At 46.4% G+C, this 11366-nt stretch overlaps 4 protein-coding genes across 4 annotated transcripts; all 4 read left to right on the forward strand.

Annotated features, from left to right (window-relative positions):
* Positions 1-197: 197 nt before the first annotated feature.
* On the forward strand, positions 198-2228 carry F4813DRAFT_343978 (uncharacterized protein). The gene is made up of 2 exons (XM_049241599.1): positions 198-920; positions 984-2228. Exons 1-2 carry the CDS (start codon positions 582-584, stop codon positions 1947-1949), a joined length of 1305 nt encoding a protein of 434 aa, XP_049104218.1. The 5' UTR covers positions 198-581; the 3' UTR covers positions 1950-2228.
* An 828-nt stretch (positions 2229-3056) lies between these two features.
* On the forward strand, positions 3057-5173 carry F4813DRAFT_103521 (MFS general substrate transporter). Its single transcript, XM_049238414.1, has 2 exons — positions 3057-4721; positions 4785-5173. The coding sequence occupies exons 1-2, from the start codon at positions 3493-3495 to the stop codon at positions 4975-4977; spliced, it is 1422 nt and encodes a 473-aa protein (XP_049104219.1). The 5' UTR covers positions 3057-3492; the 3' UTR covers positions 4978-5173.
* A 1165-nt stretch (positions 5174-6338) lies between these two features.
* F4813DRAFT_343982 (MFS general substrate transporter) lies at positions 6339-8219 on the forward strand. Its single transcript, XM_049241600.1, has 3 exons — positions 6339-6671; positions 6762-6974; positions 7022-8219. The coding sequence occupies exons 1-3, from the start codon at positions 6528-6530 to the stop codon at positions 8048-8050; spliced, it is 1386 nt and encodes a 461-aa protein (XP_049104220.1). The 5' UTR covers positions 6339-6527; the 3' UTR covers positions 8051-8219.
* A 294-nt stretch (positions 8220-8513) lies between these two features.
* On the forward strand, positions 8514-10227 carry F4813DRAFT_103539 (FAD dependent oxidoreductase). Its single transcript, XM_049238415.1, has 2 exons — positions 8514-8999; positions 9061-10227. The coding sequence occupies exons 1-2, from the start codon at positions 8750-8752 to the stop codon at positions 10209-10211; spliced, it is 1401 nt and encodes a 466-aa protein (XP_049104221.1). The 5' UTR covers positions 8514-8749; the 3' UTR covers positions 10212-10227.
* The last annotated feature ends 1139 nt before the right edge of the window (positions 10228-11366 follow it).

Here is an 11366-nt window from a genome sequence, read left to right on the forward strand (position 1 = left end):
TCGATGATGAAGCTTAGGTAGGTGGGGGTCTTTTCCGGAGCGTCTAAGCCTAAAAGGGCTTAAGTGTGGACATGTATTTAGGTACCACATATACTTAGGTACTTCATGCACTTAGATGCATGTGATGGGTCCAGTGGCCCATCTCATGCTATAGGTACCTAGGTACATACATGTACTTAATTGCAGCTCAAGCCACGATCCATAATAAAGTTTGTTATCAAATAAGGCTGAAGGACCCCGCAGAAGCTTGAAAGTTACAGGCGTAGACCACTAAACGCGACCGACTTCACCGTAAACAGATTCCCAATATTCCCAATATTCCCAATAACTTTGCCCAAACAAACACTAGTACATTTTATCGTGTCATCACATAAATCTAATAGAACAATGTGATTATTCTTGACGGAACCACTCTTGACGGAACCAAATTGGGACCAAATCTTCCGTTAGCTCTTGTGTTGATATTCGGAGTAGCTATTCTAGTAGCTAAACCCTTCTATGCAACATAGTGCTTGACATAGTGCTTGACACATCAAACAGCTTAAGGACGTCAAACTACTTGGTATCATAGCTTGGCCAACATGCCCGACCTTAATTCAGTCCCACCCTCTCCCCACGTCCTTGCGGCTTCTCGAAATTCCTCTTCCAATCACAATGGGCAATCGCATACCTCGGTACCTCCAGCTCCCATTTCCCCTTCTCTAAATATCCTACCTTCGAATCAACAGACTGTCAACCGAACATCCTCGATTTCTCTTTCGTCGCCACCGCTGCCAGGAACTCATACCATGTCTACTCCGCATTCTGCTCCCGGACGAGACGACACTGGCGTCGGTGCTGGTCCAGGCCCTTTGCGACATCCGCGACCCTTGACGGCTGCAGAGCTACATTCGCAGTTGGAACAGGAGCAAGAACTCTTGGTATAATCTTACCTCGTAACCTCTGACAACGCCGTGGTAAACATTCTAACATAGATGGCATAGGTGAACCGCCTGAGCCGCGATTTGATCATGCTGCGAGCTGCACAGAACTCGTCTGTAGCCTCTAATGCTTCGTCTACGAGCGCATCGACCTCTGCCGATCAGACCCACCCCTCCTCCTTCACCGATACTCACCTCCTATCCGGTCCGGGATTCCCTCTCCCAACGACGAGCGCAGACCGTCGACACCATCGGACCAACTCCAGTGCTAGTACACGCAGCCTGAACCAGTCTACCGCTACCCAAGGCTCGATGCCTGCCCCGATACCAATCCCGCAACCTCACTCCGGGAGTGCTGCTTCGGTCTTAGAAGCGGCACGAAATCCTCGAGCGGCACCGGGAATGAGCCGACAAAACAGCACCGCTTCTCAGAGAAGCCAAAGCCGAAATCATTCACCCCATCCGTATCATGCCAGCACTAGTCTAGGTTCTTCATACACTCAGACACATGGCGTCCCATATGATTACGGATCCGGTTATTTCCCTAGGGGCTACACGTCTTCTAACACGAGCGTGGCAGCTACTCCCGGCTCGGAGCTTTCGCCGGGACTCTTGCCGGCCACTCTGCGCTACGAGGAGACGGCTCACTATCGACAAGAGCTAGAGTCGGCTAAACGTGAGAATGAGAATCTCAAAAGGAGGATTAAGGAGTTAGAACGGGCTCTACGGGATCGCCGACAGAGTGACACCGGTCGGGCTAATGGTGGAAGGGACCGAAGCGAGAGCGCCAGCACTACAGCCAGCGTCAGCGTCAGCGGCGCGACCGGAATCGGAGGTGTCATCGGGGGTGGTACTACCATAGCCGGAGACCGGCGAGGAGAGCGTAGAGTTATCGAGCGGGGCATGAGTAATTTGAGTATTTCTGGAAGCGTCGGAGCTGGTGTCCCTGAAGATGAGGTTCTGGTGGGCGAGAGCGCTGCAAGTGGCGGTTTACCAGTGGCTGGAGAACAGATCCGGGACGCAAAGTAGGATGTTAAATATGTTTAAACATCAGCCCCTAGGTGGATAGATTGCAATTTATGCAGTCTTGCCGAAAAGAATTATCATTAATAGGGTTTAGGCATGTTATAAGGATAGCCGGTGGGTTAGCCGACGTGTGAATGACTAAATGAAGTCCAATTTGTTATTGTCTTGCAATTGACCTTTTTCCCTGTTGATTGAGACATTTGCACTAACTGACCAGGGCTTCTATCCGGGTGTCTTGCTTGTTACTGTATTTACTGTACTATGCTGAAAAGTGTCTAAGACATTCTAGAAATTGCAAGGCAAATTTGACTTAACTAAAGCTGCGCATAACGTACTTTTATTCAACATATGTTAAATTAGGACTCTTTACCCGGTTTATTTAGGTCTATGTGGTTTGTTCGTTTGTAGAGTATTTAAGTCTAGGGTAAGCAAGTACCTAAGGTATGTGGTAAAGGTCCGTATGGTCTTCACTCTGACGTTTACATTATAGTGTAAAGGCCTTTGTATGATCGGGAATGCCCTGTTATTTCCCGTACGACTTGATGGCGAAGCTACTCCTATTCCGTGTCTATGATAAACCTACTGCAACTATAGAATGAAACTTCGTCAGTTATGTAGGTTGTCAACTTATATATAACGAGCTGTAAGCAAGATATATTACATGTCAGGGAGGTTAGTATGTAAGAGAGCTGATGGGAATTGAACATAACCTTAACAACTGAAGAATATATCGAGGCAAATGCCCCGGATTGTCCGCCTACATATTGTGAGACCGAGGCTTCTCTTTATTATTTAGCTTCGATGGCGCAATCGGGCTAAAAGTTTCGTCTGCACATTTCACCGAGACTATGCCGCCCATAAGGGAATTCTAAGTAATGTACGGATCCATAGAATTGGATTAGGTACTTAACACATGGTTAGATGCGGCTCTCGGAACTACTATTATTTCAACTATATTTGCTTACTCCTACAGTATAAGCCTTATAGAAAAGATAGGAGATTCAAGAATAGACTACCTAGGTTAGGTAGGTAGTTTAGGTAGTTATTATATGTTTTCTATCACTTTTAACTCAAATATTAATGTCTACCTAGTTACTCTTAATAAATAATAATAAACTTTCATAACAGAACTAAACTGATTTATAATTCTCATTACAATGAATGCTCACCAACTATATTCCACGGGCCCAGGAGGCGATTTGTCAGTCAGACTGTCACCGTGTCGCGCTATTACATAGCGAAAAAGTAGGGATCCAGACAGACAATCACGCAATAGGCTCCACCCGAAAATTTCGAGCTGATGTCCCCTTAGGCCTTGGTCTTATTATCGCGACGACTATGCGTGTATATATACCTAGGTATAATACGTTCTCTCATGCGCCTTGTAGCCATGGTGTTGTTTTGGGACAAGACTTCGAATTTATCAATTTGACTTGCCGCTCTCTTCGGTAGCAGAACCTGCTTCCTCCTAAGGTATAATATATATAGACGACGGATTTACGTATTCCTCAGCTGTTACGCCGAGGATCGTCAAGGAAAGAGAGAAATGGCATCTTCGACTTCGGATTACGCCGAACAGCCGGATGATGGTGCTGTTGCGTCTGCGGCTTCTAAGCCGTTGAAGCATTCTATCTTCCGGTCCGTACCCTTTCAGATTGCCGTTGCGTGTGGTGTCTCTTTTACCGCGCCGGGTATGTGGGATGCCCTCGGCGGTTTAGGGGCCGGCGGCGCAGCTGAACCATATGCTGTATCGGCGGCTAATGCTCTTGTTTATGGTCTCTTCTCTATCGTCTGTGTAGCTGCAGGAGCTATCAATAATCGCATCGGTCTACCGTATGGTCTTGCTCTCGGCGCTATCGGTTATCCGCTCTACGGTGCCGGTCTCTACACCAACAACGTGAACGCCACCACCTGGTTTATGCTCTTCGGCAGCGCACTCTGCGGTATCTCGGCCGGTTTTTTCTGGGCTGCCGAGGCGGCCATCATTATCGGCTACCCGAGTCCTAATGACCGTGCTTTTTACCTTGCCATTTGGCAGAGTGCTAAGGCCGCTGGTCCTATCGTTGGCGGCGCTATCAACCTTGGTCTTAATGCGCAGCGCTCTTCAGCTGGCTCCGTCGGTTCCGCTACATATATCGTCTTCATCGCCATCATGTGCCTGGGCCTACCTATTGCCCTCTGTCTTAGCCCCGCGAGCAAGGTATGGCGCAAGGATGGCACCCGCGTCGTCGTACGCAAGGAGGCGACCTGGGGTGCCGAATTCCGGGCTGTGGGCAAATTACTAGTATCGCGACGTGTATTGCTATTGCTACCAGCTTTCTTCATCAGCTATTTCTACAACGGCTTCGTTAGCACGTGGCTGACTAAATACTTTACTGTCCGCTCGCGTGCCTTTTCCTCCTTCTTCACCAACTTTGCCGGTATCTTCAGCTCCTTTATCATTGCCGCCCTGCTCGACCGCCAAAGCATCCATATCCGAACGCGTGCCCGCATTGCTTTTACTGCCATTGTTACTATCCTTATTGGCACCTGGATCTGGGCAACGATCTTACAGAAGCGGTTCTACGATGCGCCGGTTTCTCCTGTGTTCGACTGGTTCAAAGGTGGCTTCGGTTCCGCGTACGCGCTCGTTTTCTTTTGGACCTTCGGCGGACAGGCCTTCCAACAATTCCTCTACTGGCTTGTCGGCCAGTATGCGACAGACCTGTCGTCGCTTTCGCACCACACGGGTATCCTACGAGGTGTTGAGGCTCTTGGACAGACGGTTGCTTGGGCGTATGTTATATCTTTTCCCCCTTAAGTACTTATGCATTTAATTACTAACTATCTTGTTCACAGTATGCAATCCGAAGGAAACGCCAATCACTTTGCCAGCATCGGTCTCAACTTCGGTCTTACTATCTTATGTGTCCCGTTCACCTGGATTGTGCTCTCGGAGCTCGACCACAGCCACGAGGTTAGAGCAACTGAGGATCAAAGTGTCGTGAACGACCCGGATAAGAAGCAAGACAGTGCTTCTGCCTCGGTTTAATTGCTTTGTTTTTAATATCATGGTATAAATGGATAAAAGCAACTGGGGATTTGAATTTAATGGGCTATGCGAAGTATCTCATAGAAGAGCGAACGAGCCGGCAAATAAGGAGATTGGGAACTTTGGATGATACCCTAGCTGATAGACAAATAGAAATCTTTTTTGATAGGAATATTCCTAATAATAACAACCACCCTAAGTATATCATAAGATTGATCGGTGCTAGGGATTGTTATGACCACCTCCTTCTGGTAACCTCGACGATCTAGTTCATTATCAATACAGCACTCAGGGAAAGGCAACTTAATTGAGCTCCCCTTTGGTTCCTACGGAGAAATCGATTCGAAGGCCCTTGCATTAAACACGTATTTTTCCTTCGATACGATTGAACATATTGGTTGTTCTACAAAGGGCCACGACGCCACGACACGTGGGCCGTCAGAAGGTGACACTTCGTGCAACAACAATGCTTATAAGAGGCAATTAGGCTTAGAAGATAATGCCAATTAAGTCCTAAGCGCTCTCTCGCTATCGACGGTACTCGCGAAGAGATAAGTTTTACTTTTACAAGAGATCATGTCTCCACGTATTATATACTAGGTACTCAAATCGGACTATGACCATAGGTTTCGGATTCTCCTGAAGAAGTATTTAAGCGAACATCTTGTCAGATTCGTAAATGCGATCCAATAATTCAACACCGAGTAAAATACATATAAGATAGGGGATGTGGAGGCTTTTATTTATGAGGCCCGGAACCATTAATTCGGGTCTTTACCATAGTGCCGAAAGCGCGGAGTGTGTATCAAAACTTACCTACCTACCTCTTGGAGAAGTCAATATAGGTACATAGGTTAGGTACATAGGTTAGGTACATAGGTAGGTTAGGTACCTAGGTAGGTGGCAGCTACCTGTATTATGAATTTCGCCCTAGATGATAGTTTATTCGCATTGCGATGGTATGATCGTGTTGCTTGATTGGTCGGTTTATTCTTTCAGCGCCTTAGTTTAGTCTTTGACGTCTCTTGAATACAGCGTTAGCAGCTATATTCTATGATTTCCTTGCCACGCATATATTGGTAACCATTTTATCCTATAAAACCCTCTAACCATAGAAGCACATATCAATATAAAAAGATCTTAAACCTGTAAATTACCATATGAAAAAGCCAACGTTAAACCTTTGTACGTTATATCTTGAATTACGAAGTATACGAAAAGTTAACTCCTCTTCATTTCATATTGTTCATTCCCCGTACCCACCTAACCTAGGTATTGGCCCCAGCTAGTTGGTTCGAGTTGCATGAAAAAAGGTCCTTTGGACCCCTGTTCGCTTACAATGCAACATCATTCTAAGCTCACCGTTTTATCTTTTTTTATTCGGTGTTAGGACGGAAACCAGCGTAGTCCAACGTTATCCAGCATCTTATGGCATTATTTCGGTGTGACTCAAAGCCAGAGTCGGCTCGTATATAACGAGTTGTCTGTGTCGCTTGGCTTGCTCTCGTATATTTGTAGTCCAAGGGGATTGATCGTAACCAGAGGACACAATGGCCAACGAAGAGCCGTCGGCAAGTTACTACCAACGATTTGCGAATGCATTTGACCGACTTGCCTGGACACCTTCCTGGGTTAAATGGGATCCCGAGGTGAATCATGACCTCAGCTGGGGAATGAACATCCTGTTTGGACTGGTAAGTAAATTATTACTATCCTGCCAGTGATCAAACCGAACTCAAGATCTATTAACATGATAAGCCGCACTTATGCTGACTCCTATCTAGTCCGCATCTTTCAGTGTAGCGAATCTCTACTATAGCCATCCTATCTTGAATATTCTTGCGGTCGACTTTGGCATCTCAGATCAACGCGCCTCGTTGGTACCGACTATGACTCAAGCTGGATATGCTGCTGGACTTCTTCTGATCGTACCTATTGGCGATATTGTTCGACGTCGGCCTATGATTCTAAGCCTGATATTCGTAACGGCTCTAATAGTAAGCGTCAAACTTCGGCCGTGATACTCCTAGCTAACCTGTCTCAGTGGCTTGGCTGTACTCTTACTCAGTCCTTCTCGTCATTCCTCGGTCTCTCATTTATCGTCGGTCTCTTGACTGTGACTCCGCAACTTATGTTCCCGTTAGCGGTCCAATATGCCCCACAACGGCATCGGACTACTATGATATCAGTGGTTATGTCCGGCCTTGTGTTCGGTGTCCTCGTTGCGCGTCTTCTTAGCGGTATTATCACTCAATATACCTCGTGGAGAAACGTTTATTGGATTTCGTTCGGGCTTCAGGCGCTTGTGTGGATACTCCTCTTCTTCACTATGCCAGATTATCCCACCCTGAGCCCTGGAACGTCTTATCCAAGGATTTTCTTGAAAATCATCACTCTCCCTTTCCTGAACCCGGACCTTACTCAGATGGCGCTTATAGCCTTTTTGACTTCGGGGATGTTTACATCTTTCTGGACCACCTTGACGTTTCAATTAGCTGACGTTTTCCACATGTCAACATTGGCGATCGGCCTATTCGCTCTTATCGGCATCTCACCGGTGTTTCTTAACCCGGTCATCTCTCGCTTGTTGATATCACGCCTACATCCTCATGGTACTCTTATAATTGCGCACCTAGTGACTCTTGCCGCGATCTGTATTGGCACATTCGTTGGTACGTTTTCACTCGCGGGCCCTGTCATCTGGGCATTCTTCGGAGATCTGGGGATGAATACAATTGTTGTTGGAAACCGTGTGGCCATAGCCCATGTCGATTCTAAAGCTCAGAATGCTGTGAATTCCGTCTACATGGTTCACACATTTTGCGGACAGCTTTTTGGTACAGCCGTCGGCAACGCGCTTTACGCCAGGGGGGGCTGGACATATTCCGGTGCCTTCAATATCGCGCAGATGATAGCTGGGCTATTGATCCTTTTTGTGAGAGGACCACATGAGAAACGTTGGTTAGGTTGGAGTGGTGGATGGGACATGAGAAAACCTAAGATAGAAGAAAATGGATCGCTTCGGGGAGCGCAAGCCGACGTGGAGGCAAACACAAAGGAAGTAGTTACTTAGATCCCAAATGAAGTACCTACGGAAGATGAAGGCCCCAAAGAGAGGATAGAAAATGGTGATGAAAAGACATAGCTGCCTTGTAGTTAATCGGGGAAATTAGACCTTTTGCTCGGGATATTGTCAAATATTTATAATGGATGATTAACTACCTACCTAGGTAGGTACCTAACCTAAGGATTCTTATCCTCTATTTTAAATACCTCTCTACCATAAAAACTGATAGAGTGTTTTTGTATGAATTGTAATTTTGGGTTCTCTTCTTTCGTAGTTCAGCTTTAACCCCTATTTCATAGCCCCTATTTATACCAGCCACCAAAGCCACATATCTATACCGTCTTTATACCGTCCTATTCACTGTGTGGTCATGCGGGGACGACCTCATAGGCGATACGGTACATGATACATGAGCAACCTAGGTTAACTGAGGTTCTTATCTATGGGTTCCGCAGGCCACATTTAAACGCGCGTGATTATAATCAGATGTGAAATACGATTACATATATAACTGAAATATATAGAGTAGCAATTATAAAGGGAAACTTATTCTTCTCCCATACACTCAAACCTCAAGTTTTAGTCCATGATTCTAATTGAAACATCGGGTTTAAGAGGTGTCAAGACATGAATATCTCATTGCACCAAACATATTCCTCAGTTACTGCGAATAAGTTGTATCTTTTTATTGCCCTATCCTAAACGATGGACCAACGCGCCGCAATCCCCGTTACTCTACCGAGAGAGAACCCCACCCGGAGCTACTGGCAGCTTGAACCCCACGAGATCGCCGATATGCGCACGACTGGTTTATTACCGGGGAAGGCGGAGGTTGTCATCATTGGAAGTGGCATCACTGGGGCTGCAATGGCTTTCAACCTACTTGAGAAAGGCACCCGCGACATTATCATGCTGGAGGCTCGGCAGGCATGCTCGGGCGCAACAGGACGGAACGGTATATTCTTTTTCCTGAATATTTAGAATGCATTTTTTGAAACTGACCCTATGTGTTATAGGAGGTCACACGAAGGCAGCATCCTACCTCTCATTCCAAGCGCATGAGAAGCATCATGGCACTGCTGTGGCTGTCAAGATCGCTCGTCTCGAGCTGGCTAACATTCGCGCCGTGCACGCGTTCGCAAGAGAACACGGGATTGAGTGTGATAGCCATCCTTGTGATACAGTAGACGTGGTTTATGATGCGGCGCGATGGGAGTTCGACCAGCGTGCTGTTAAGGCTATGCAGGATGCCATGCCCAGCGACGATGCCTCTATATACGCTCTGCATAGTACCGAAGAAGTAAGCTCCAAGTTCTTCTGCGGCCATGGAGGAGATGAGAAAGTATATGGTGGCTTATCATATGAGGCAGGAAGTATAAATGCCTACAAGTTTACTACAGGCGTGCTGAAACTGTGCTTAGAGAAGGGCCTTAACTTGCATACCAATACCCCCGCGCTCAATCTTGAAAGGCTCAAGGGTGGTGGTTGGAAGGTAGAGACTCCCAGGGGTTCAATAGAAGCGCAGAAAGTTGTACTGGCTACAAACGGATATACTGCAAATATCTGGAAGAAATTCCAGGGAATTATAGTTCCTCTACGTGGACATGTCACTGCGCAGCGACCTGGTCTAAGTATACCGAAAGATCGTCTGGCAGGCTCATACACCTTCTTCAGTAAAAAGGGGTACGATTATATGATTCAACGACCGCAAGGCACACAGTTTGAGGGGGACATCGTAATTGGTGGGGCTCTCACCAACGCCGTCGCAGATGGTCTCGAGGAGTACGGGACGACAGATGATACCACACTTAACGATGACATCGTAAAAGCTCTTGAAGACAGCTTACCGAAATATTTCGGCGATAACTGGGGTAAAGATGACCAAGAAGGGCGAATACGTAATGTGTGGTCTGGTATCATGGGTTATAGCCCCGATGGCCTCCCTTTCGTCGGGGAGGTTCCAGGAGAGAAAGATCTTTGGGTCTCTACTAGTTTCCAAGGCCATGGAATGGTTCTCTGCTGGATGTGCGCCCGCGCGCTCACGACTATGATGAATGGTCGTTCGGACGAGGACGAGGGCGAGGGGTTGAGCTCGTGGTTCCCTGAAGTATTCAGGATTACCGAAGAGAGAATGCGCTTGACTTTTCGGGGTCGCCTACGTAACTGAACCGAAGTACTCGTGCTGACATGCTTTATGGATTATGTCGAAATTGCCTTGAAGCCTTTTGTTAGTCTGGAGGAAAAGGTTATGAAGGGATAGTTACATATTGGTATTATGACATGCTTTAATATGGCGTGAGGGAGTTTCACTCGACTGACGATGTAGTGAAAAGAACGGCGAATGTGTGAGATCGACTGGTTTTGATTCATTATAAGTGAAGTGGGAGGTCTGTCCTACCTTATTAAAATTCTTGCTGATATTTTACCTGACAGCGGCCTCTTAACCGCTCATTTCAACAATGTCGGTGGGGTATGCACTAACGTTACATTGGAATATTTACGCAGGTAATGCAGAAGATGAGGCGACTATACCCCATTCTCTCTACCTTGCTAAGATGATCAATTAGCACTAGGTAGAAGTTCCAAGCTCTATGGGACCCGTAGATCCGGCATGTAGCTCCCGTAGTTCTTTTTTTAGTACCATCCCGCCCTTATTACCGCTGCTAGGCATCTAGATTTCCTCGTGCTATAAGTTTTAGCGAAGAGACGAACACGCCCTTAGAGTCATACTGAGATCGAATGAAGCATGGAGATGCTGGCACTTGATATACAGAACTTGGCATGCACATGAGGTTGACTAATTGAATGTCTAGACCACCGGCCGTATCAGTAGCGAGTCAAAATAACTTGGAAGGGTTTACACCGTGAAGTTAAATTAGGTGGAAAGATAAGATTTTATTGGTAGTTTATGTCAAGTCAAGCCATCATCGATCTAACTAGTTGACAGAATGCTACGTTTATTCCTCATGTACATCCTACGCGGTGAAATATACAAGGGGTGAGGAACGACAATACAGCGAGTTGTAGATAGATTAAAGGGTAGTGACTTGCTCTCTTCAGCTCGACTTGTATGGTTAGTTTTACCTGGTCATCCTGTATTGATGTTTGAGGTTACATCCAATGATTCCCCGGAAACTTATATTCTATTTGAGGGTGACCCATATATGTAACAGAATTTCGCTCTCGTTCTCGCTCTCGGCACATACTAGTAGGTAGACTGGTTGTTCTAGCGGGATCTACCGATCGTTATGCTCTAAATTCTACCATCCTAGGTTAGGAGGCTAGGACGAGTTCAAGTTCAACTAGCACATAGCTTTAAATA

Source organism: Daldinia decipiens (assembly GCF_022478715.1).
Source record: "Daldinia decipiens strain CBS 113046 unplaced genomic scaffold F4813scaffold_2, whole genome shotgun sequence".
NCBI classification, from domain to species: domain Eukaryota; kingdom Fungi; phylum Ascomycota; class Sordariomycetes; order Xylariales; family Hypoxylaceae; genus Daldinia; species Daldinia decipiens.

Coding starts and splice junctions, on each gene's coding strand:
- F4813DRAFT_343978 (XM_049241599.1), top strand. CDS start 582: ATGCCCGACCTTAATTCAGTCCCACCCTCTCCCCACGTCCTTGCGGCT. Junction 921..983: donor AACAGGAGCAAGAACTCTTG/GTATAATCTTAC, acceptor TAGATGGCATAG/GTGAACCGCCTGAGCCGCGA.
- F4813DRAFT_103521 (XM_049238414.1), top strand. CDS start 3,493: ATGGCATCTTCGACTTCGGATTACGCCGAACAGCCGGATGATGGTGCT. Junction 4,722..4,784: donor GGACAGACGGTTGCTTGGGC/GTATGTTATATC, acceptor TCTTGTTCACAG/TATGCAATCCGAAGGAAACG.
- F4813DRAFT_343982 (XM_049241600.1), top strand. CDS start 6,528: ATGGCCAACGAAGAGCCGTCGGCAAGTTACTACCAACGATTTGCGAAT. Junction 6,672..6,761: donor TGAACATCCTGTTTGGACTG/GTAAGTAAATTA, acceptor ACTCCTATCTAG/TCCGCATCTTTCAGTGTAGC. Junction 6,975..7,021: donor TATTCGTAACGGCTCTAATA/GTAAGCGTCAAA, acceptor AACCTGTCTCAG/TGGCTTGGCTGTACTCTTAC.
- F4813DRAFT_103539 (XM_049238415.1), top strand. CDS start 8,750: ATGGACCAACGCGCCGCAATCCCCGTTACTCTACCGAGAGAGAACCCC. Junction 9,000..9,060: donor GGGCGCAACAGGACGGAACG/GTATATTCTTTT, acceptor TATGTGTTATAG/GAGGTCACACGAAGGCAGCA.